This window comes from Oncorhynchus masou, chromosome 5 (assembly GCF_036934945.1).
Source record: "Oncorhynchus masou masou isolate Uvic2021 chromosome 5, UVic_Omas_1.1, whole genome shotgun sequence".
Lineage (NCBI taxonomy): Eukaryota > Metazoa > Chordata > Actinopteri > Salmoniformes > Salmonidae > Oncorhynchus > Oncorhynchus masou.
This window is the reverse complement of record NC_088216.1, coordinates 45549753-45570712: the sequence shown is the minus strand read 5'-3', so window position 1 is coordinate 45570712 and position 20960 is coordinate 45549753. Positions and strand designations below refer to the sequence as shown.

Below are 20960 nucleotides of genomic sequence, written 5' to 3'. Positions count from 1 at the left end.
GGAACTTGAAGCTCTCAACCTGCTTCACTGCAGCCCCATTGATGAGAAAGGGGGGGTGCTCGGTATACTTTTTCCTGTAGGCCACAATCATCTACTTTGTCTTGATCACGTTTAGAGAGAGGCTGTTGTCCTGGCACCACACAGCCAGGTCTCTGACCTCCTCCCCATAGGCAGTCTTTTCATTGTCGATGATCAGGCCTACCACTGTTGTGTCATCTGCAAACTTAATAATGGTCGTGCCTGGCCGTGCAGTCATGAGTGAACAGGGAATACAGGAGGGGTGGAAAAGGGCAGTGTGCAGTGCAATAGAAATTTAGTGCCTTATTGCAAACAGGATGCATGTTTGAAATATTTTTTATTCTGTACAGGCATCCTTTTCACTCTGTCATTTAGGTTAGTATTGTGAAGTAACTTCAATGTTGTTGATACATCCTCAGATTTCTCATAGCACAGTCATTAAACTCTTTAAATGGCCTCATGGTGAAATCCCTGAGCGGTTTCCTTCCTCTCCTGCAACTGAGTTAGGAAGGACGTGTGTATCTTTGTCGTGACTGTGTCTATTGATACACCATTCAAAGTGTAATTAATAACTTCACCATGCTCAAAGGGATATGTAATGACTGCTTTGAACATTTTTACCCATCTACCAATATGTGCTCTTCTTTGCAAGGCATTGGAAAATCTCCCTGGTCTTTGTGGTTGAATCTGTGTCTGAATTGCAGTTCTCGACTGAGGGAACTTACAGATAATTATATATGTAGGGTAAACAGGTTAAACATTATTATTGCACACAGAATGAGTCCATACAACTTCTGTGACTTGTTAAACAAAAGTTTACTCCTGAAATTATTTAGGCTTGCCATAATAAAGTGGTTGAATACTTATTGAGTTAAGACATTTCAGCTTTCGTTTTTAATTAATTTGTAAACATTTCTAAAAACAAAAAAATATGGGGTACTGTGTGTAGGCCAGTGACACATTTCCAAATGTGGAAAAGTTATGAATTAAGAGTATGAATACTTTCTGAAAGCACTGTAGCTAGCTCTCTGTCTGATGCTTCTCCTTAACTTTTTAAGAAATTAATTTGTTCAAAAATGCTCAACTGTCTTTCTCTCTTTTTGAGTCAACTACTCAACACATTTTATGCACTGGAGTGCTATCTATCTGTACCTTATGCTTTTATTACTAGATTCATTCACTGATGCTTTGATTGGGTGGACAACATGTCAATCCATGCTGCAAGAGCTCTGAATCCTCCGGACGTCATCATAATTACTGGGTAAGTCTATGGAAGGAGGTGAGAACCATTAACCTCCTAAGTGTTGTATTGAAGTCAATGTACCCAGAAGAGGACGGAAAATTGCTGTCCTCCGGCTACACTATGGTGCTACGCCAGAGAGTCCTGTTGAGGATACTGTAGGATACTGTAGACCACCTTTGCAAAACAGTGTGTTCTAATCTGTTATTTGGTGATGTGAATATATTTAGTATATTTCTTTGCAGGGTAGGACCTGTTTCATCTTTGCAATCGGGGTTCTCACAGTGTTTTAATGTTACTGAAGTGAAAGTGAAATAATAACGTAACTTATTACATACCTGACTGTTGGAGAGGGCCTGCTGATGATACGGTGAAAACCTGTTCTTGGCAGGGTCTTCTGAGGTGGGGCTGAGGGGTTTGGGGTCTGACATGGAGCGCTGCACACTCTTGATGGGCCTGGGGAGGCTCTGATGACGCTGAGGGGACTCGGCAGTGAAGGCTTTCTGCTGGGGTGTGACGTGCGCCTTGTTGAGTTTCTCCTGGGAGGTGAAGGTGGTCTCCAGCATCCGATGGGGTGACAGTGGGGACACAGGGGAGTACAGCACCTGAGGAGACTTGGGAGGCTGGCGAGATGGGGATTCGTTCTGCTGCTGGCCTTGGTAGCCAATATCCAGAGGATCGGGTTTCCTCCTTTCAAACTTGGCCACCCCTTGGGGAGGAGATGGGGTGGAGCCTACCATCTGCATGGTGGTGGAGTATGGGCTGATGGTGGTGGGGACACTGAGCTGAGGGGCCACCACCCCCTGAGACTGGACCTCTGGTTCGGTCTGACAGGCCAAGCTCTCACCCTTATGGGTTCTCTCAGGAGCAGAGATGTAGTGTAGTAGCTCCACCTTGTTTGTCTCAGCCGCAGTGATGTGAATTGCAGGTGAGACCCTGCCCAACTGGTCTGTCTCAGTCTGGCATGAGGAGTCGTTGGTGGTCTGAATGGCTATGCTAGAGGAGGACACTTTGGAGATTCCGTCGGATTTGACCTCCGCGCTAGAGTCTGAGTGCTTGGAGAAGCGTGACCTCCTGCGCCTAACCGGTTGCTCCCACTCTGCTTGATCCTCGTCGTCTGTCTGGACGCTGCAGTCGGCGATGCGCCTGGTTCTCCTGCCCCTACGGTTCATATACCTGTCCTCACCATCTTCATCATCCGTCTGCACGCAGCTATCTGCAATCCTCCTCACTGGCTCCTCCTCTGCTTCGTCCCTAAGACGAGGCATGGAGTTCCGCTTCTTCATGACCCTGGACTCCGCCTGATCCTCACTATTTCTGAAGGACATCTCAGAGGCAGAGCTAGGTATAGGCCTTGGGGTCACCACTGTTTGGACCACCTGCCCTTCCATGTGGGGTTGCCAGAACTGCACACTTTGGCCCTCCTGTTGAATCACCCTACCACTCTGGTCACAGATGATGAAACCTTGTGGGGTTCCTCCTCCAACTACTAACCCTTGAGCAGTAGTGGCTGTAGCAGCTGCTGCTGCCGATGCAGCAGCTGCCTCGGCTGCTGCGGCTGCAGCTGCTGCCTCCACCACTGCAGTCTTCTGCCTCTTCTGCTCCTCCAACTGCTGCTGGAGCTGTTGCTGCAGCGACTGGATCTGGTCCAGTTGCATCCTCTGCTGGGCTAGCTGTTCCCTCTGCATGACCAGCTGGGTCTCCCTTTCCGATTGCTGCTGATGCAGGACTTGCTGTTTGATGGTCTGCAGCTCCTGAATCTCGCGCTGCACCAACATCTGTTCTTTCTCCCTGTGCCTCTGGAGCTCCATGCGGTCTCTCTCCAGTTCCTCATGCAGGCGCATTTGCCGAAGTTTCTCCAGCTCCACACGCTCTCGCTCCATCTGCAGCATCTGCTCTTGCTGCTGTCTCAAACGCTCTTCTACCTTTTCTAGCTCTGGGTCTACAGAAGTAGCAATGGTGGTGCTGGCTGCTGCAGCCTGGAGTGTGGTCTGGGGCTGCAGCTGAGTCTGGTGCTGCACTAGAGCCTGGGGCTGAGGCTGAGTTATTAGCTGGGACTGGGTTTGAGTGAGGGATAAAGCTTGAGTTTGAGTTGGTATTTGTTGTTGCATTTGAGTTTGCATTTGTTGCTGTATTTGGGACTGCATTTGTTGCTGTATTTGGGCTTGCATTTGAGTTTGTGTAAGGGGATGTGTCGTAACTTTTTGCACTTGGATATGAGTTTGGGGGGTCTGTTGGTTTGCAGACTGAATTGCCATTGCAGTAGTTTGTACAATCTGTCCACCCATATGAGAAACCGAGTGGGCCGGTGGTAAAGTTGCAGCTGTGTGCACAGCAACGGTTTCCAAAGGCTTCCCAAGGTAGACAGGAGCTTCCTGGGTGGAGGTGCTTGTGTCAGGTACATTTCCAGGAACACCCGCTGTTGTAGGAAACTGGTTGGGAGAAGCGTAACCGTACGGTCCCTGTGTAGACAGAGGCATCCTTGGGGTCACATGAGGCAACCTTGTGAGGCTAGCCAGTGGTACAGCAGTCACGCCTGCAGGGTAAGGTCGGTATATTCCTTGTGGCATGGGTCGCAGAACAGAGGAAGGTTGGGTGGTTATTGGCAAGGTAGAGGCTATTGGGCTGTTGATGGTGGAGTATGTCATGCCATCAGCTCCTCTCATTGCAGATGGATATAAGGCCCGTATGCTTGCTTGTCTGGCATTGATCAGATTGGTTAGGGCTTGGCCGTGTGCAGTGGGCCTGCCGTCAGGGGCATAGAGTAGGTTGGCTCGGATTGATGCTAAACTTTGCTGTAGGTTGAGCCTGGCTGCAGGGCCTGCTCCTCTTCCAGCACCATACTGCATCATGTCAGGGTTGCTGTACCGTTGACCAAACTGATCCATAGAGTTCAGAGCTGCACACATTCGGCTGATCTCCCTGGCAGTGGTGGCACTATATTGTGCCAGGTTGGCGTCCGGTAAACCTGCCTGACCATAGCCGTAGTCTTGGTTGATGTTTGACATGGAGCCGTATCTTCGCAAGGGTAAGGGAGGACCTGTAACATCTCCTTCATGACGTAAGTCTGTGTAGGATCCATACTGCGCACCCATGCCAAGATATCCTCCTTCGTAGGTTTGATTCATGGTGCTCAGATCCACAGCCAAGTCCCCAGGGTCAGTCCTCTGATAGTACTGAAGCCCTGCATTAGACAGGTTGGTGTCAGACATGGAAGGTTGAAGTCTCCCTCCAGGGGGTATAGGGTATGGAGGGACTCCCTGCATTGGTTTAAGCTCCTCTGGTGCTCCTTGCATGCTTGATGTCTGGTAGCCATTATTTCCAGGTTGTTGTTGCTGTTGATGATGTTGCTGTTGTTGACGTTGTTGTTGTTGTTGTTTCTGCTGTTGCTGCTGCTGTTGTTGTTGTTGCTGCTGTTGTTGTTGTTGCTGTTGTTGCTGCTGCTGTTGCTGCTGCTGCTGCTGTTGCTGCTGCTGCTGTTGCTGCTGCTGCTGCTGCTGCTGCTGTTGCTGCTGCTGCTGCTGTTGCTGTTGCTGCTGCTGCTGGCTTACACTGTAATGTGGGGCAGGGGGTGGAAGGGTGACTTGGGAAGGTTCAGTGGTAAGATTTTTCTGAGTTAAGTTCCCTGCACAACTACCAGCAAAGGGTAACTTGTAAACAACGTCACAACAAGCCACTTGGTTCTCTGGTTTCTGCATCTGTCCACCAGTGAGATCCAGGACCTGGGGAGGAGGAGGAGGCTCTTTGACCAGATGAGTCACTGTGGCCACCTGAGATGTATTGCGGTCTTCCAGTTGGACCATCATGACATGGGGCTTTCCCGTGGACAGGTTCATGACCGTGGGCTTGTTCTTCAACTCCAAAGCAAGCCCACCCTGACAATAGTCATGCAGAGTGTTAGAGGAAGGTGGAGCCACAGACACTGGCTGAGGAGGTAAGGGAGATACTCTAGGAATTGCACTGACACTGACCACAGGCTGAGCAATGCCAATGCTTGTCTGGCTCACCACCAGGTCTTTCTTCAGCAACAGCGGCTGGACCTGGTTTGCTAGGTTATAGCGAGCGAAAGAGGACTGCTGGTGCTGCTGGAGCTGCTGCTCGAGGAGCTGTTGTTGCTGTAGGAGCTTCTGCTGCTGCATCTGGAGTTGCTGCTGCTGGATGCCCAAATCCTCCAGACATGCGTCAATCTTAGGAATGGACGGGTCAGTGATGGGTGTCTTAGTTTGTGTAAGACACATTGCTGATCCCACGCCTTGCCCCAGATCCATACGGTTCTGAAGGGGATCTCCGTAAACCACTGGATGCCCCTTCGGCTGAGATATAAACATGGAGGCTGCCACGGTGACTGTTGTTGGAGTGGACGCAGACACATGCGGCTGCTCTTGTGCATTCAGGTTCATGGCTGCATTCAGGTCCTGCACCGCTGTGTGACGGCTGGGTGGTTGTTCAGCATCGAGAGAATACCTCCTTGTATCAGTTGCCAGAGACGTTAGATCCATGCCCTGGTCAGTCATGATGATTGGGGCAGGCTTCATTGGTGCTCTCAGGTCCACCACAGATGCAGGTCCAGTCGGATGCATTTGAATTTGGCCCTGCTCCACGACCCTAGAGGTACCTGGAACGTTGGAGATTCTACATAGGGAGATATTTTCCATTGACATTGACCCACGACTGTATGTGGTAGCTGTGGTTGTCATTGTCATGCTCATACCAACATTAACCCTCTCTGCAGTTTGCGGCCTCTGTAAACCAGGTTGAGGGGTTTGGTGCAGTGGGTGCATTTGTGTGGATGTTGGGGAGCTTGTTGAAGGAGTATGTTGCTGATACATGGGCTGACGTATACCCTGTGTTGGCGAGGACAGGGGCGAAGTGGAAGAGTTTACAGTTAAAGGCTTTGCAGAACTGGTGGTGGTCTCAGAGCCCAGAGTTATCACCATTACTGGTGAGTCGGAGGAGGACTGTTGTCTTGCAAGGCGTGGCGACGCTGATCTTTGTGGCGTCTGGGCTCCATGTTGTTGTGGCGGTATTGGGGAGGTTGGGCCACCAGCGCCAGGCTGAGAATGTCGTGGGGACCCCCCAGGCCCAGTGGTTTGTGGGGACACCCCAGGCCCTGTGGGTCGTGGGGACACCCCAGGCCCTGAGGGTCGTGGGGACACCCCAGGCCCTGAGGGTCGTGGGGACACCCCAGGCCCTGTGGGTCGTGGGGACGGGGAATGAGTGGGGCTCTGTGAGGGAGAGGGAGCAGGGGAAATAGGAGGACTGGGGCCTTTAAAATAGGAGAAGAGGGAGGATGCGATGGAGGGCACTCCAGGGTCAGGAAGAGGCACCCCATGTGCTGGTCCATGAGTACCTGGTCTTCCAGCTGCCGGGGGGATAACACCCCCTATTTTGGCAGTCTGCGTCCTCATCCTGTCTTGGGTTTCTTTCGATAGATGCTGTGTCACACTGATTCCTTGGGGGATCCCTCGTCCAGACCCACGTGGGTCGTTTGAGGAGAAGGAAACAGGTGCAGAGATCTGTGTGGGGCTGGAGCCAGGTGTTAGGGAAGCTCCAGTGTCTAGATGTTGTTTATTGCCAGGCTGAGGTGCCCCAGCCGGTTGCCTTTGTGGACTTCCTTGTTGTTGACCTGGCCTTCCTGGCTGTCCCTGCTGCTGCTGCTGCAGCATCTCTGCTTTCCTCATCATTTCTTCATAAACCTCCTCTGCACTTTTCAGTGTCTTGTCAGATGGTGAAGTGGCAGTAGGTTTTTCAGTGGGGGAGTAGAGAGACATGAACGTGGGTAGGTTGTGGTGGCTTCCTGACTTGTAGAGCTTGGAGCCCATCATTTCAAAGCCCTCTGCCTCTGAATCCATGGAAGGGGAGTACTCTGAGCAGGAGGATCTGTGGAGCTCCTCCATCTCTGCTGCCTGTCTCAGCTCCTCTGTTGGGGATGCATCCTCGATGGGAGAGAGGTTGCTGGGCGGAGTCTTGGATCTCTCTCTACGTCTCTGGGCCCTCAGCTCCTCTTTGTCTCTCTTAGTTTTCCTGGCTGTGCTGCGGATCCTCTGCAGGTCCAGATCTCTCATCTTCTCCTGTTCTCTCAAAAGCTCCTCTTCCTCCCTCAGCTCATCTTCCTCTGATGAGTCCTCAATGGTGGGCAGGAGTGGGCCATGGGAGCGGTGGCGAGCCTTCCTCTGCTGCTTGGCTTCTTCCAGTCTCTGCCTGCGGCTGGGGCTGCTGTCACTGTCATCCTCCATGGAGGACACAGAGGTAGGGGACGTGCCGGAGGTATAGCTGGGAGTGGTGGCAGGTAGGGTGGAGGAATACTCCCCCCTCGACCGCTCCTCTGGTGATCCAGTTAGGCTCTCCATCTCCAGCTCTGGCTCTCTGAGGTCATGCTCTGAGTTGTTCAGTTCGATGGTCTTAAACCGCCGCAGGCCTCCTTGGGAAGCCATCATACCTTCGTCTTCTTCACCATCAGCGCCCTTGGTGTCCTCTTCAAAACTACTGGAATGGTGGGTGAGACTGCGTCGTTTCTCCTTCCCCAAATCCTTTTTGTTTTTTGTTTTCTGGTAGCCGTACCCTTCTTCCTCCTCCATCTCATCCTCGTCAGCACTCATTTCCATGATCTGCCTCCTCATGAACTCCTCATCTGTCATTTCTTTATGGGACTTCTTCTGCCTGGGCGGTAAGGGGGACAAACCACTCTCGCTGCTGTCCTCCACATAGTCGTGTCGCAGTTTTGAGCTGAGATCGTCCGACACTTCCCCATCCGAGTTGTACTCCTCGTCCTGGCCAATGGACAGAGAGTGAGGCCTCCCCCGGCCCTGGTCTGCAGCCTCCTTGGACTTTGATTCTAGCAGTGGCCGCATGGAGCTCTCCAGCTTGGTTATCTCAGAGGGGCTAGAGGGGCCTCGTTCACTCAGCTTCAACCCTGGATCCTCCTGGATCTGGCCTGTGATCTCGCCCATGGAGCCGGATATCCCATCTGACGAGTAGCCCGTGTCACTGAGGCTCTGTGTGCTGGACTTGTTGGAATACTGAAGGAAAGAGAGAAAGAAAGAGAGAGGTCAGAGGGCGGTATTAGCATCAGTCCTTTTTCCCCTTGACTTAATTTGTTTCTATAGCAAAAAGTCTATTACAGGCATCAGCGCACCCTTTCTTTCCTATCGTTTCACCTAACTCAACGGTAGTGTCACTTTTATGAGCATTTGTTTCACAGATGATAGGGGTTGGAATTAAAGCAATGGAGCTTATACAGGATATATTACTATTCTGGCAAGACACAAGAGACGAATTACATTGAAAGGAATTCAATCATCAAAGCACATGCAACTATAACAGATAATGTAATACATAAAGTGCTGTGAAAAAGTACTTGCCCCTTTCTAATTTTCTAAATTTTTGCATATTTTTGGTACTGAATGTTATCAGATCTTCAACCAAACCTCATATTAGATAAAGGGAACCTGAGTGTCACACCCTGACCTTAGATATCTCTGTTTTTCTATATATTTTGGTTGGGTCAGGGTGTGACTAGTGTGGGTACTCTAGTTTTTGTATGTCTAGGGGTTTTAGTACGTCTATATTGGCCTGATATGGTTCCCAATCAAAGACAGCTGTTTGTCGTTGTCTCTGATTGGGGATCATATTTAGGTAGCCATTTTCCTCATTTGTGTTGTGGGATCTTGACTATGTTTAGTTGCCTGTCTGCACTAAATTGTATAGCTTCACGTTTCGTTTGTTGGTTTTGTTGTTTTTGTTAAGTGTTTCATTCATTAAAGGAGAATGTTCGCATATCACGCTGCGCCTTGGTCTCACTCATACGACAATCATAACAGAAGATCCCACCAAAAATGGACCAAACACCATGTACAGGAGGAGTGGACTTGGGAGGAGATCCAGGATGGAAAAGGAACCTGGATGCAGGCCCGGGGAGTATCGCCGTCCTAAGGAGGAGATAGAGGCAGCGAAAGTGGAACGGTGACGATATGAGGAGATAGCCCAACGGAGCAGGCACGAGAGTCAACCCCAAGAAAACATTTGGGAGGGGCACATGGAGCCAGTCAGGGAGTCAAGTGAGGAGCTCGACAAAAGATTCCAGAGAGAGGTGCTGGCATTGAGAGCGCTGCAGAGTGGGCGTGCTGAGATGCGTGTCATCAGCCCGGTGCTACCTGTGCCGGTCCCACACATAAGGTCTCCAGTGCACCCTGTGCTAGCTTCCGGAATTGCTGAGCTGGAGTGAGCATCCAGTCAGGAAGAGTTGGGCCAGCTCTGCGCTCTAGAACCTCCAGTGCGCCTCCATAGACAAGTACGTCCTGTGCCTTTTCCTCGCACTCGCCCTGAGGTGCGTGTCATCAGCCCGGTACCATGTGTACCGGTCACACGCATCAGGTCTCCAGTGCGCCTCCGCAGTCCAGTACGTCCTGTGCCTCCTCTCTGCACTCACCCTGAGGTGCGTGTCATCAGCCCGGTGCCACCTGTACCAGTATCACGCATCAGGCCTCCAGTGCGCCTCCACAGTCCAGAGCTTCCGGCGACAGTTCCCAGTCCAGAGCTTCCGGCGACAGATCCCAGTCCAGGGCTTCCGGCGACAGTTCCCAGTCCAGGGCTTCCGGCGACAGTTCCCAGTCCAGGGCTTCCGGCGATAGTTTCCAGTCCGGAACCTCCAGCGACGGTCCACAGTCCGGGGTCTCCAGCGACGGTCCACAGTCCGGTGTCTCCAGCGACGGTCCACAGTCCGGGGTCTCCAGCGACGGTCCCCAGTCCGGGGTCTCCAGCGACGGTCCCCAGTCCGGGGTCTCCAGCGACGGTCCCCAGTCCGGGGTCTCCAGCGACGGTCCCCAGTTCGGGGTTTCCAGCGACTGTCCCCAGTCCGGGGTCTCCAGCGACGGTCCCCAGCCCGGGGTCTCCAGCGACGGTCCCCAGCCCGGGGTCTTCAGCGACGATCCCCAGTCCGGGGCCTCTAGCGACGAGCTGCAATCTAGAGTCTTCAGCGACGAGCTATGATCCACGGTCCGGTTCCACAGAAGCGGAGGGATCAGCGTAAGGAGGGGGGGCTGTGTCCAGAACCAGAGCCGCCACCAAGGGTAGATGCCCACCCGGACCCTCCCCTATAGGTTCAGGTTTGTGGCCGGGAGTCCGAACACGTGTGGTTTTTCAAGCATGAACTGCTTGTTTCAAGTCCTGCCACAACATCTGACAGGACTTTGGGGACCCGAGTGGCGCAGCGCTCTAAGGACACTGCATCCCAGTGCAAGACGCATCACTGCAGTCCATGGTTCAAATCCAGGCTGCAACACATCCGGCCGTGATTGGGAGTCCCATAGGGCGGAGCACAATTGGTCCAGCGTTGTCCGGGTTTGGTCAGGGTAGGCCGTCATTGTAAATAAGAATTTATTCTTAACTGACTCGCCTAGTTAAATAAAGGTTAAATAAAAAAAATCTATAATAATAATCTCAATTGGGATTAGGTCTGGACTTTGACTGGTCCAAACAACACTGATTGTGTGTTTTGGATCATTGCCTTGCTGCATGACCCAGCTGCGTTTCAGCTTCAGCTCACAGACAGATGACCTGACATTCTCCTGTAGAATTCTCTGATACAGAGCAGAATTCAGGGTTCCTTCTATTAAGGCAAGTCATCCAGGTCCTGAGGCAGCAAAGCATCCCCAAACCATCACATGATCACCACCATGCTTGACCGTTGGTATGAGGTTCTTACTGTGGAATGCAGTGTTTGGTTTTCGCCAGGCATAACGGGACCCATGTCGTCCAAAAAGTTATACTTAAACTCATCTGTCCATAGAACATTCTCCCAAGAGTCTTGATCATCCAGGTACATCCAGGGGCTTTTTGGCAAACCTGAGTCAACTTTTTGGGCCAGATGGGTACCATTATGTCTGACGAAAACCAAACACTGCATACCTTTCTTAATACAATAAATAAAATAAGTATATTCTTTTGTGTTATTTGTAAACTCAGGTTCCCTTTATCTAATATTAGGTTTTGGTTGAAGATCAAATGACATTCAGTATCAAAAATATGCAAAAATAAGAGAAAAATCTGAAAGTGGGCAAATACTTTTTCACGCTACTGTATAAATATGACTAAATAAAAAGCTTGAGATAAAGACAACAAAAAAACGACAAAAAAACAAAACAACACACAAAGAAAAAAAACATGATATTTTTGTTACATGCTTGTACAATACATTTTTCCAATGCAATCACTGCAATACAGTTGAAGAATGACGGAAATAAATGAGCAAGTTGATCAAAATATAACGGTGAAGTAAAAAAAGAAAATAAATAATAATTCCAAAAAATTAAAAAGGGCATTGCATGTTAATAACACTGATTAATCACGATCGCAATGCCAGAGAACGATGACCATAAAGATAACACAGGCTTAACATTATGATTGGTGAAATAAAACGAGAGGTAAAAGATACCAAACCTGGTGCATGGTAAACAGCTGATGCTTGGGGATAGAGATGACGAGGGGAAGGGGGATAAGAATGATATGTTGTAATGATGATGATAGCAGTGGTGGTCATTTACATTTTAGTCATTTAGCTGACATTCTTATCCAGAGCCACTTACAGGGGCAGTTAGGGTTAAGTGCCAATGGCACACCGACCGATTTTTGTTCACCTAGTGGGCAAAGGGATTCGAACCAGCGAGCTTTTGGTTCCTGGCCCAACGCTCTAACTGCTAGACTACCTGCAGCCTCCTATTTGATATAATGTAATGATCATAGTGATGATGATGGCAGTGATGATGATGATAGTAATGCTGAGTGATTGGCCGGTTATTAAAAAACGAATTGACCAACATTATTTTTTTTCTTCAAATATAAACTGGAATATTTTATTATTTCATATTTTTCTATTGATGTCTAGCCAATGTGGAGCTGACAGAGGCAATGGAATATTTTCAATGTTTTAGCAATTGAATGTTCAATATTTTTGGCTTTGAAATATCCATTAAAAAGCTCTAAAAATTATTTTAATGTCACTTAATAATTTAAAACAAATTTTTTTAAACCAAAAAAAACGAAAAATGCTCTATAATCAAACCGAAACCAAACCGACCTCAGAAAGCACTCATCGCTCAGCACACGATTATAGACAGAGAAAGAAATTATTCAATATATGGAAACATTTCATGATGAAGATGATGACAATGACAAAGAGGATGACGTTGATGATGAAGCTGATGACGATGACGACAACTGTCAAGAATGACTGAAATGAAGGTAAATACAATTCTGGTGGTAAATCAAGAACAATAACAGTGGTAAAGACGTTGAAGTTGCAAAGTTGCAGGTCGCTCACGTCATGGTGTTTTGACTTCTGCGAGTCTCCAGCAGGTTTTTTCCTTTCATCTTTTGATGTGGTGATGGTCTCAGGTGCTCCCTTCTTGGGCGAGGCTTTGACTTCTGCTTCCTTTTGAGTTTTGGTGGCGACTTTAGTTTTCTCCTGGCCCTGCTGCTGCTTACCAGACTGCTTGTTGGGTACACTCTGGTTGGGTTTAGGTTGGGTAGGTGCACCCTTAGCAGGAGAGGGTGCACCCTTGCTAGGGGTGGATGCAGCTTTAGTATGGGAGGGTGCGCCCTTAGCTGGGGAGGGCTGGGCAGGACCCTTACTCTGGGTGGTGGGTCCTGTCTGTTTGGCAGGGGAGGGTGCGCCCTTGGCAGGGGAGGGCTGGGCAGGACCCTTACTCTGGGTAGTGGGTCCTGTCTGTTTGGCAGGGGAGGGTGCGCCCTTGGCAGGGGAGGGCTGGGCAGGACCCTTACTCTGGGTAGTGGGTCCTGTCTGTTTGGCAGGGGAGGGTACGCCCTTGGCAGGGGAGGGCTGGGCTGTTTTAGCAGGGGAGGGTTGTGCCTTGGCAGGGGACGGTTGAGCAGGCCCCTTGCTTTGGGCGGTGGGCCCTGCCTGTTTGGCAGGGGAGAAAGGAGGGCCACTTACTTGGGCACCCGGTGGTTTCTGTTGCTGTTGAGGACCAGTGGGCCGTAACCCTGCCTGCTGATTGGGCCCTCTCTGCTGAGGCTGTGGTTGATTGGCTGGAGCCGGGTGCCGTGGGGATCCCATTGGCTGAGGAGCAGGAAGTGGAGTGTCTCCCAGGGCCCCAGACAAAGCTCTCTGGGTCTGGCAGTTCAGGCAGAGCCATTCTTTATTCTGAAACACAGACAGAACAAAAAGCGACATTTAGAAAACTGCATGGTACAGGATTGTATAAAACCAAACATTGTCTGCAAGCTAATGATTATTCCACAACGATCAACATTTTGTAAATATATATATGCTGTTCACATTGATACTCTCCATAAACTTTATCATACCATAGTGAAACATAATGGAGTAGAAGTAGGACGGTGGTAGATGAAAAGAGGTGCTATACTTGTCAAACAAAGTGAAAGTACGCTTGAGTAACATTGAGATAGAAGGGGACAGGAATAGCTAGCTGTCTGCACTGCCGCTGTGCTCACAGCAGCGCTTACAAATGAAGCATGCCCTCCTAACCGGAAAAAAATATATGTAAAAACACGACTCCCCCATAAATCAGCTGTCTGGTAGAAGGTTTAGGCTGCTAATTTACACTGCACCTGCGTCCCAAATGGCACCATATTTCCTATATAGTGTACTTTTTCTCGTCAAAGGTAGTACACTATATATTAATACCGGTCCTTCTTCTTTCATATGGCTGTAATATACTGTAGAAACAATGTGGTTAGGCTAAGCAATAAAGTACTGTACAGTGAGACTACAGTGGTGGCAGAGAGCCAAGGCTTTTAACAGGGAGTGTACTGACTCTGAACACAGGGGACTTGTTTAACATTGACCTTTATGTTGATATGAGAGTCAACACATATGGAGGAAGACTGGTTACTCTTGCTAAAAATTGATTCGATAAAGAGGGAGTGATGGAGGGGTATAAAAAAAACTAAAAGCATCTTAGGGTACCATTACTAAATGAAAGAAATAGCCACCCTCTCACACCATATGGCCAAAGACCAGCATAATAAAGACGGTTTAAAAGGATCAGAAATTGTGATAAATTGGCCTCGGATTAAAACAAGCCGGCCGTTGGGATAAAGTCTCGGTTCAAGAAAGAAATGTTCCTTCCTAGATTTTGGGCAAACTATCTAAGATATACCTATGAAGAAGCGTGTTTGAGGTCAGATCAGGTACTCCGAGCAGCAGCCGCAGCCACAGCACAGACAGGTTAGGTCAGAGCTGGCTAAAGGACTCAAACCCCTGTAGTTGTTGAAGTCAACCCTTTCATCTGCATGAGAAGGCTTGGTCACCAGACAATGTGAAGCGCTTTGAAGCACATAGGAGGACGGCCGCTGCATGAATACAAATCAGCACTATGGTTATTAGTGTTGAGACACAGAGACCCAACTGCAATTAGTTCCACAGTCAACTGTTCAGATGTAATCAGCCCTTCACGGAGCAGATAACACTCATCTACAGAGAGTTAGATACAGACTGTCACCCCTCACATTCAATCAACAGCGGGGTTCATCCAAAATGGCACCCTATATCCTATATTCCTATATAGCGCACTCCTTTTTACCTGATTCCTATGGGCCCTGGTCAAATGCAGTTCACTGTTTAAGGAATAGGGTGCCATTGTGGACACAACCTGTCTCCAATGCACTTGCCACCACACCTCTATGGAGGTATTGATTATGTCAACATTCTGACTGAGGAAAAAAAGGGTGTAAACCCATCAAAGACAGGATATTAGCAGAAACAGATTCCATTTCCGATTAAAAGATCTGATCAATGAGACAGAACTACGGTGTCCGTATTAGGACAGCCTTAGTCTCAGCAGGAGTTATTTTATTCTCAGATCAACGGGAACATTTAAATGCTTCTTATTACCAGGTTATGAAAAGCACAACGAGAGATGGTGGCACCATGTTTGTAGCCCAGGGCCCGTATTCACAAAGCGATCCAGGATCAGGCCCCTCCCTCCCTGTCCATGAAATCTTATTCATTGATGATTTAAAAGGCTAAACTGATCCTAGATAGCAACCATACTCTTCGACGCCTTGTGAAGCTGGGCCCATGGCCTCAAGGCATGGAGAAATGGCATCTGTGTGTAACGTGTATTGTTGGCGTCAAGGCGATAACAAATAACCTCATAAACACATCTATAGCCGATTACCATCGATACCACTGTACCATAGATGCTATCTTTATACGGTGTCCATATTAGGACACCCTCCTTTATTGTTATGATGCCTTCTTTAACCTCCGAGGAGGAAATAAAGACTATAACTGTCACGGTCTTCCTCCTCTTCATCTGAAGAGGAGAGGCGAGAAGGATCGGAGGACCAAAATGCGGCGTGGTATGTGTTCATGATGAATGTTTAATAAAAGAAAGCACTGAACACTGAATACAAAACTATACAAAAACAATAAACAAATAACGACCGTGAAGCTATAAATGAGACCTGTGCTGACACAAGCAACTAACATAGACAATCACCCACAAACAAACAGTTCACCCAGGCTACCTAAGTATGATTCTCAATCAGAGACAACTAATGACACCTGCCTCTGATTGAGAACCATACTAGGCCGAAACATACAAATCCCCAAATCATAGAAAAACAAACATAGACTGCCCACCCCAACTCACGCCCTGACCATACTAAATAAATACAAAACAAAGGAAATAAAGGTCAGAACGTGACAATAACAATAGACTACAAAACAGTCCCACAGCATAAAGCTCATAAAGGAAAGCACAACACAACACAGGTGTTAAATGATCCCATCGTAGAGTGGAGGACACCCCTGCTACGCTCCCATAATTCACTGCAGCATACTTTAAATGTCACATTTTAAGCTAAAAATGTGTTCGGATTTTGGTTACACTCCATAATTGAGTGTGCAGCAGCAGCAGCATGAGGAATGGCAAGTTACAAGTGAGTTACTCTACCTGCAACCTGCTCCCTGCATAAAATGTGTAGAGATAGCGTGTTTATGTTACAAGGAGGGAGGAGATAAGGAAATAGAATTGATCATGAAAAAAGAGAGAGAACGAGCAAGCTAAAAGTGCCACATTCAGGGAAATAATTTAGTCACTTCGTCTGTGTGTCTGGGCCATGGGCCCTGGAGGCTCCTGACTAACAGACAGTCTGATATGGACGTTAATCTGAGGGCCCCAAAGAACAGCGGTTGACAGGTACAGTCTCTCCAGCAATAAGGCCTGGGAGTGCCACTCTCGCCACTACTCATCTCCTCTGCCTTGGCCTTCACATCTGGTCAAAGTGAATCAGTGAATGTATTGGAGTTTCGTATGATTGTGTAAATACAACAGTGCGGGGGTATGCGACTGCTTTTTGGGGTGTCAGTGTGTGCAAGGGTTTATCAGTCAATGTACACCTGTATTGTAAATGTGCAAGTGTGAGACTGTGCTGTAGGTGCATGAACAGTGATTGTTAACAGGTTAGAGCTGTGTTAACATCAGTCCCAGAAAATAATTGCAGGCGCATAGAACCTGTGAAAACCACGCAACAAAGCGGGACTTGTAAGGGGTGTGGTTGATGTCGAGGCAGGGAAGGGGGCGAGCCTGCTACAGCCGTATTAGATGGGACTTTGAAATATGGCGAAAATCGCCAATCAAAATAAACGTTCGATCACAACGGCCATATTGTTTTTTGGGAAGCCCAATCGAGTTCGGGGGCATACAAAGCACGTATGTGAAAGCTATTTCTAAGATGCATACTTTGCATCACTTGCGCTGCTCGCTCATTGAAGTCCACAATGTCGGCAGGACGTTCTAAGGGTTATGCTGGATGGTGAATGGACAGAGAGATCAGCCAATTAAAACCAGCGGTTGTTTCGTCCTCTCCTGCCATAGACTTCCAGTCAAGTCCTCGTTCTGAGGCGCTATGAAACCCGACGGTTCAAGAGAGACGGCTGGTGGACAAGATTAGAGCTGTGTGTGTGTGATTCCTTGCTTGTGTTATTCAGTCTAGGCTCATTAGTAACCCAGTGTACCCCCATGGGGGGTAGGGGTGGGGGGGGGGTGCTCTGCTATGGTTGTGTAACAACATGAGGTGCAGAAACACTGAGTTGTACCTGAGCACCACACACACCGTTCTCTCAAACATATCTGGCACACCTTTCCAAACACACCGAGACTCACACATTTAGTAGAGGGATACCGATGGATGTTAAAATCTAACAGCGCTACATGAACAGGAATGAAGAAGCGCCGGCAAGGGGTACGTTCACTGTGTTCGCACACACCAAATGATGCAGAGTGAGCGCATCCATCTTCCTGCCAATCAGAATATAGTCGACCATAAAACAATAATTGCACAAAACCACCTAGCTAGCTCACCCCAACAAATCCGACTGTTACTAGACATAGGTTATTCATGTGAACTGCACAGATAGGACGAGCCTATTAATGATGATGGCCTAAACTATACATCCTAATAATGGTGATGGTTACAGCATGTTTCCCATGGTTGGTACTGGTTTAATTAGGGACTGTGTGCAACATGGCTGCTAATGATCTAGGCAGAGACATCATTTAGACACAATGTATAGAACCATTAGAGATATGAAATGAAACACGACACCAGCATTATGCTGTTCCCAACTGCCATGTGTGCAGTGTCCATATCAGGACACCTAACAGAAACTGGATAATCAGTCGATGACGTTACGGAGCTGGGAAACAATTCTGACGTTAGCCAAGTGTATGGTGTCCATATTAGGACAGCCTCAGACTCTGTCCTGCTGAGACTATCATAATGTGGACACCATAGAGAGAGATCACCGAGAGAGAGAGAGAGAGAGAGAGAGAGAGAGAGAGAAAAAAAATGAACGAGTCTGTACTTTTCAAGGACGAAGCTAACATATCCCTGCACACGGCTCTTGTGATACTGAAGGTCTATTAGCCACTCACAACAATAGCCACCAAGCCTGACCAATCAACATATCCGATACAGAATGGCCAACAACACAACCAAGGGGAGAGATGGAAGGGGTTATAGGTCATCCTGTATTACCTAAGCAGCAGAGAGCATCTCTAACCACAGCACTCTGTGAGCCAGATAATGCCTTCACCAATTCTGGCCAAATCCCGCTGAAACAAAATGTAAACGCAACATGCAACCGTTTCAAAGATTTTGCGGAGTTACAGTTACAGATCATTAGGTCCTAATCTATGGATTTGACATGACTGGGAATACAGATATGCATCTGTGCATTCTAATTGATTCTAATCAATAAAATGCAACTGTGTTCGTTGTCTGTAGCTTACGCCTGCCCATACCATAACCCCCACCACCATCATGGGGCACTCTGTTCACAATACTGACATCAGCAAACCGCTCGACCACACGACGCCACACACTTGGTATGCGGTTGTGAAGCCAGTTGGACGTACGGCCAAATTGTCTTAAGCAACGTTGGATGGCGGCTTATGGTAGAGAAATGTACATTCAATTCTCTGGCAAGAGCTATGGTGGACATTCCTGCAGTCAGCATGTCAATTGCCCACACCCTCGAAACTTGGGACATCTGTGACAAAACTGAAAATTTTAGAGTGGTCTTTTGTCACCAGCACAAGGCGCACCTGTGTAATGATCATGCTGTTTTTTCAGCTTCTTGATATGCCAAGAAAAGGAGAGATGCTCACTAACAGGATGTACACCTATTTGTGCACAAAATTCGATTAAAATAAGCAATTTGTGCGTATGGAAAATGTCTGGGATCTTTTATTTCAACTCATGAAACATGGCACCAATACTTTACATGTTGCGTTTATATTTTTGTTCAATGTAGTTGGCTGTTGAAGCGAGAAGGCGAGGGAGTCATTGGCATGCCAAACAAACGAAACACGCTTTGTTTTTTTCTCTCCCTCAAGTGCTCTACTGAGGAGCTAAATATAAACAGGTACAGGCAGGGCTCTCAGAACTAACCATCTGTGCAGTTTGCATTTACGTGGAAAACCTAAATGAGATGGAAAATGTGGAATATGGTCAGAGAGTGCGTGTGATGGGTTTGTGTTGGTGTGGGTGTGAGGCGGAAAAAGGGGGCATGTACATATTTAGAATAATATACATTACACACTCAAGAGCACACACCCATACATGCATATTCAGACCCCACACACATACATGCATATTCAGACCCCACACACATACATGCATATTCAGACCCCACACACATACATGCATATTCAGACCCCAAACACATACAAGCATATTCAGACTCCACACTCATACATGCATATTCAGACCCCACACACATACATGCATATTCAGACCCCACACCCATAAATGCATATTCAGACCCCACACACATACATGCATATTCAGACCCCACACACATACATACATATTCAGACCCCAAACACATACATGCAAATTCAGACACCACACCCATACATGCATATTCAGACTCCATTCCCATACATGCATATTCAGACCCCACACCCATAAATGCATATTCAGACTCCATACCCATACATGCATATTCAGATACCACACCCATACATGCATATTCAGACTCCACACCCATACATGCATATTCAGACTCCACACCCATACATGCATATTCAGACTCCATACCCATACATGCATATTCAGATACCACACACATACATGCATATTCAGACCCCAAACACATACATGCATATTCAGACCCCACACCCATAAATGCATATTCAGACTCCATACCCATACATGCATATTCAGACCCCACACCCATAAATGCATATTCAGACTCCATACCCATACATGCATATTCAGACTCCACACCCATACATGCATATTCAGACTACTCAACCATACATGCATATTCAGACTCCACACCCATACATGCATATTCAGACTCCACACCCTTACATGCATATTCAGACTCCACACCCATACATGCATATTCAGACTCCACACCCATACATGCATATTCAGACCCCACACACATACATGCATATTCAGATTCCACACCCATACATGCATATTCAGACCCCACACACATACATGCATATTCAGATTCCACACCCATACATGCATATTCAGACTCCACACCCATACATGCATATTCAGACTTACTCAACCATCCTAACACAGTAACACGGCACACAAACATGTGAAGAAGTTGGCCTGAGGAGAGTGAGTATGTGTGTGTGTGTGTGTGTGTGTGTGTGTGTGTGTGTGTGTGTGTGTGTGTGTGTGTGTGTGTGTGTGTGTGTGTGTGTGTGTGTGTGTGTGTGTGGTCCCTGTGTACTGAAATGTCAGCTGGTTGACCCCCATCCATCAACTACAGGCTTATCAATGGCTGACACCCAAACAGCAGGAAGTCCCTTTAGCCTTTTGGGCGGCTGCGTTCATAAAGAGGATGCTAATGTAAAATGCTAATATGAGATGCTAATAAGCGTTTGAGCAGCTCGCTTCCTGTCACACGTTTGTGCTGCCAAATGTCCCCCTCTCTTGCTCCTTTACTGAATCAGCATAATATAACTGTGTTGGAGACAGAGGGGGAAAGAGGGTAGAGAGAGAAACACACACACAGAGATAAGAGAGAAGACGAGATAAAGAGAGACCGAGAGAGAGAAAGAGGATAGAAAGTGAGAGAGAGAAAATAGAGAAATAAAATAAAGAGGAGAAAGAGAGAGGGGGAGTAGAGGGAGAGAACATAGCCAAACCAGAGGGCTGAGAAGGGAAAGGAGAGTTGTTTATG

At 47.9% G+C, this 20960-nt stretch overlaps 1 protein-coding gene across 1 annotated transcript in view; it reads right to left on the bottom strand.

Annotated features, from left to right (window-relative positions):
- bsnb (bassoon (presynaptic cytomatrix protein) b) overlaps positions 1-20960 on the bottom strand; it is a 115194-nt gene that overhangs the window by 28051 nt on the left and 66183 nt on the right. Inside the window, exons 4-5 of the mRNA XM_064965702.1 lie at positions 12576-13418; positions 1597-8277 (exon numbers count right to left, since the gene is read on the bottom strand). Of these exons, the coding sequence (XP_064821774.1) occupies positions 1597-8277; positions 12576-13418 (7524 nt within the window). The remainder of the gene's footprint in view (positions 1-1596; positions 8278-12575; positions 13419-20960) is intronic.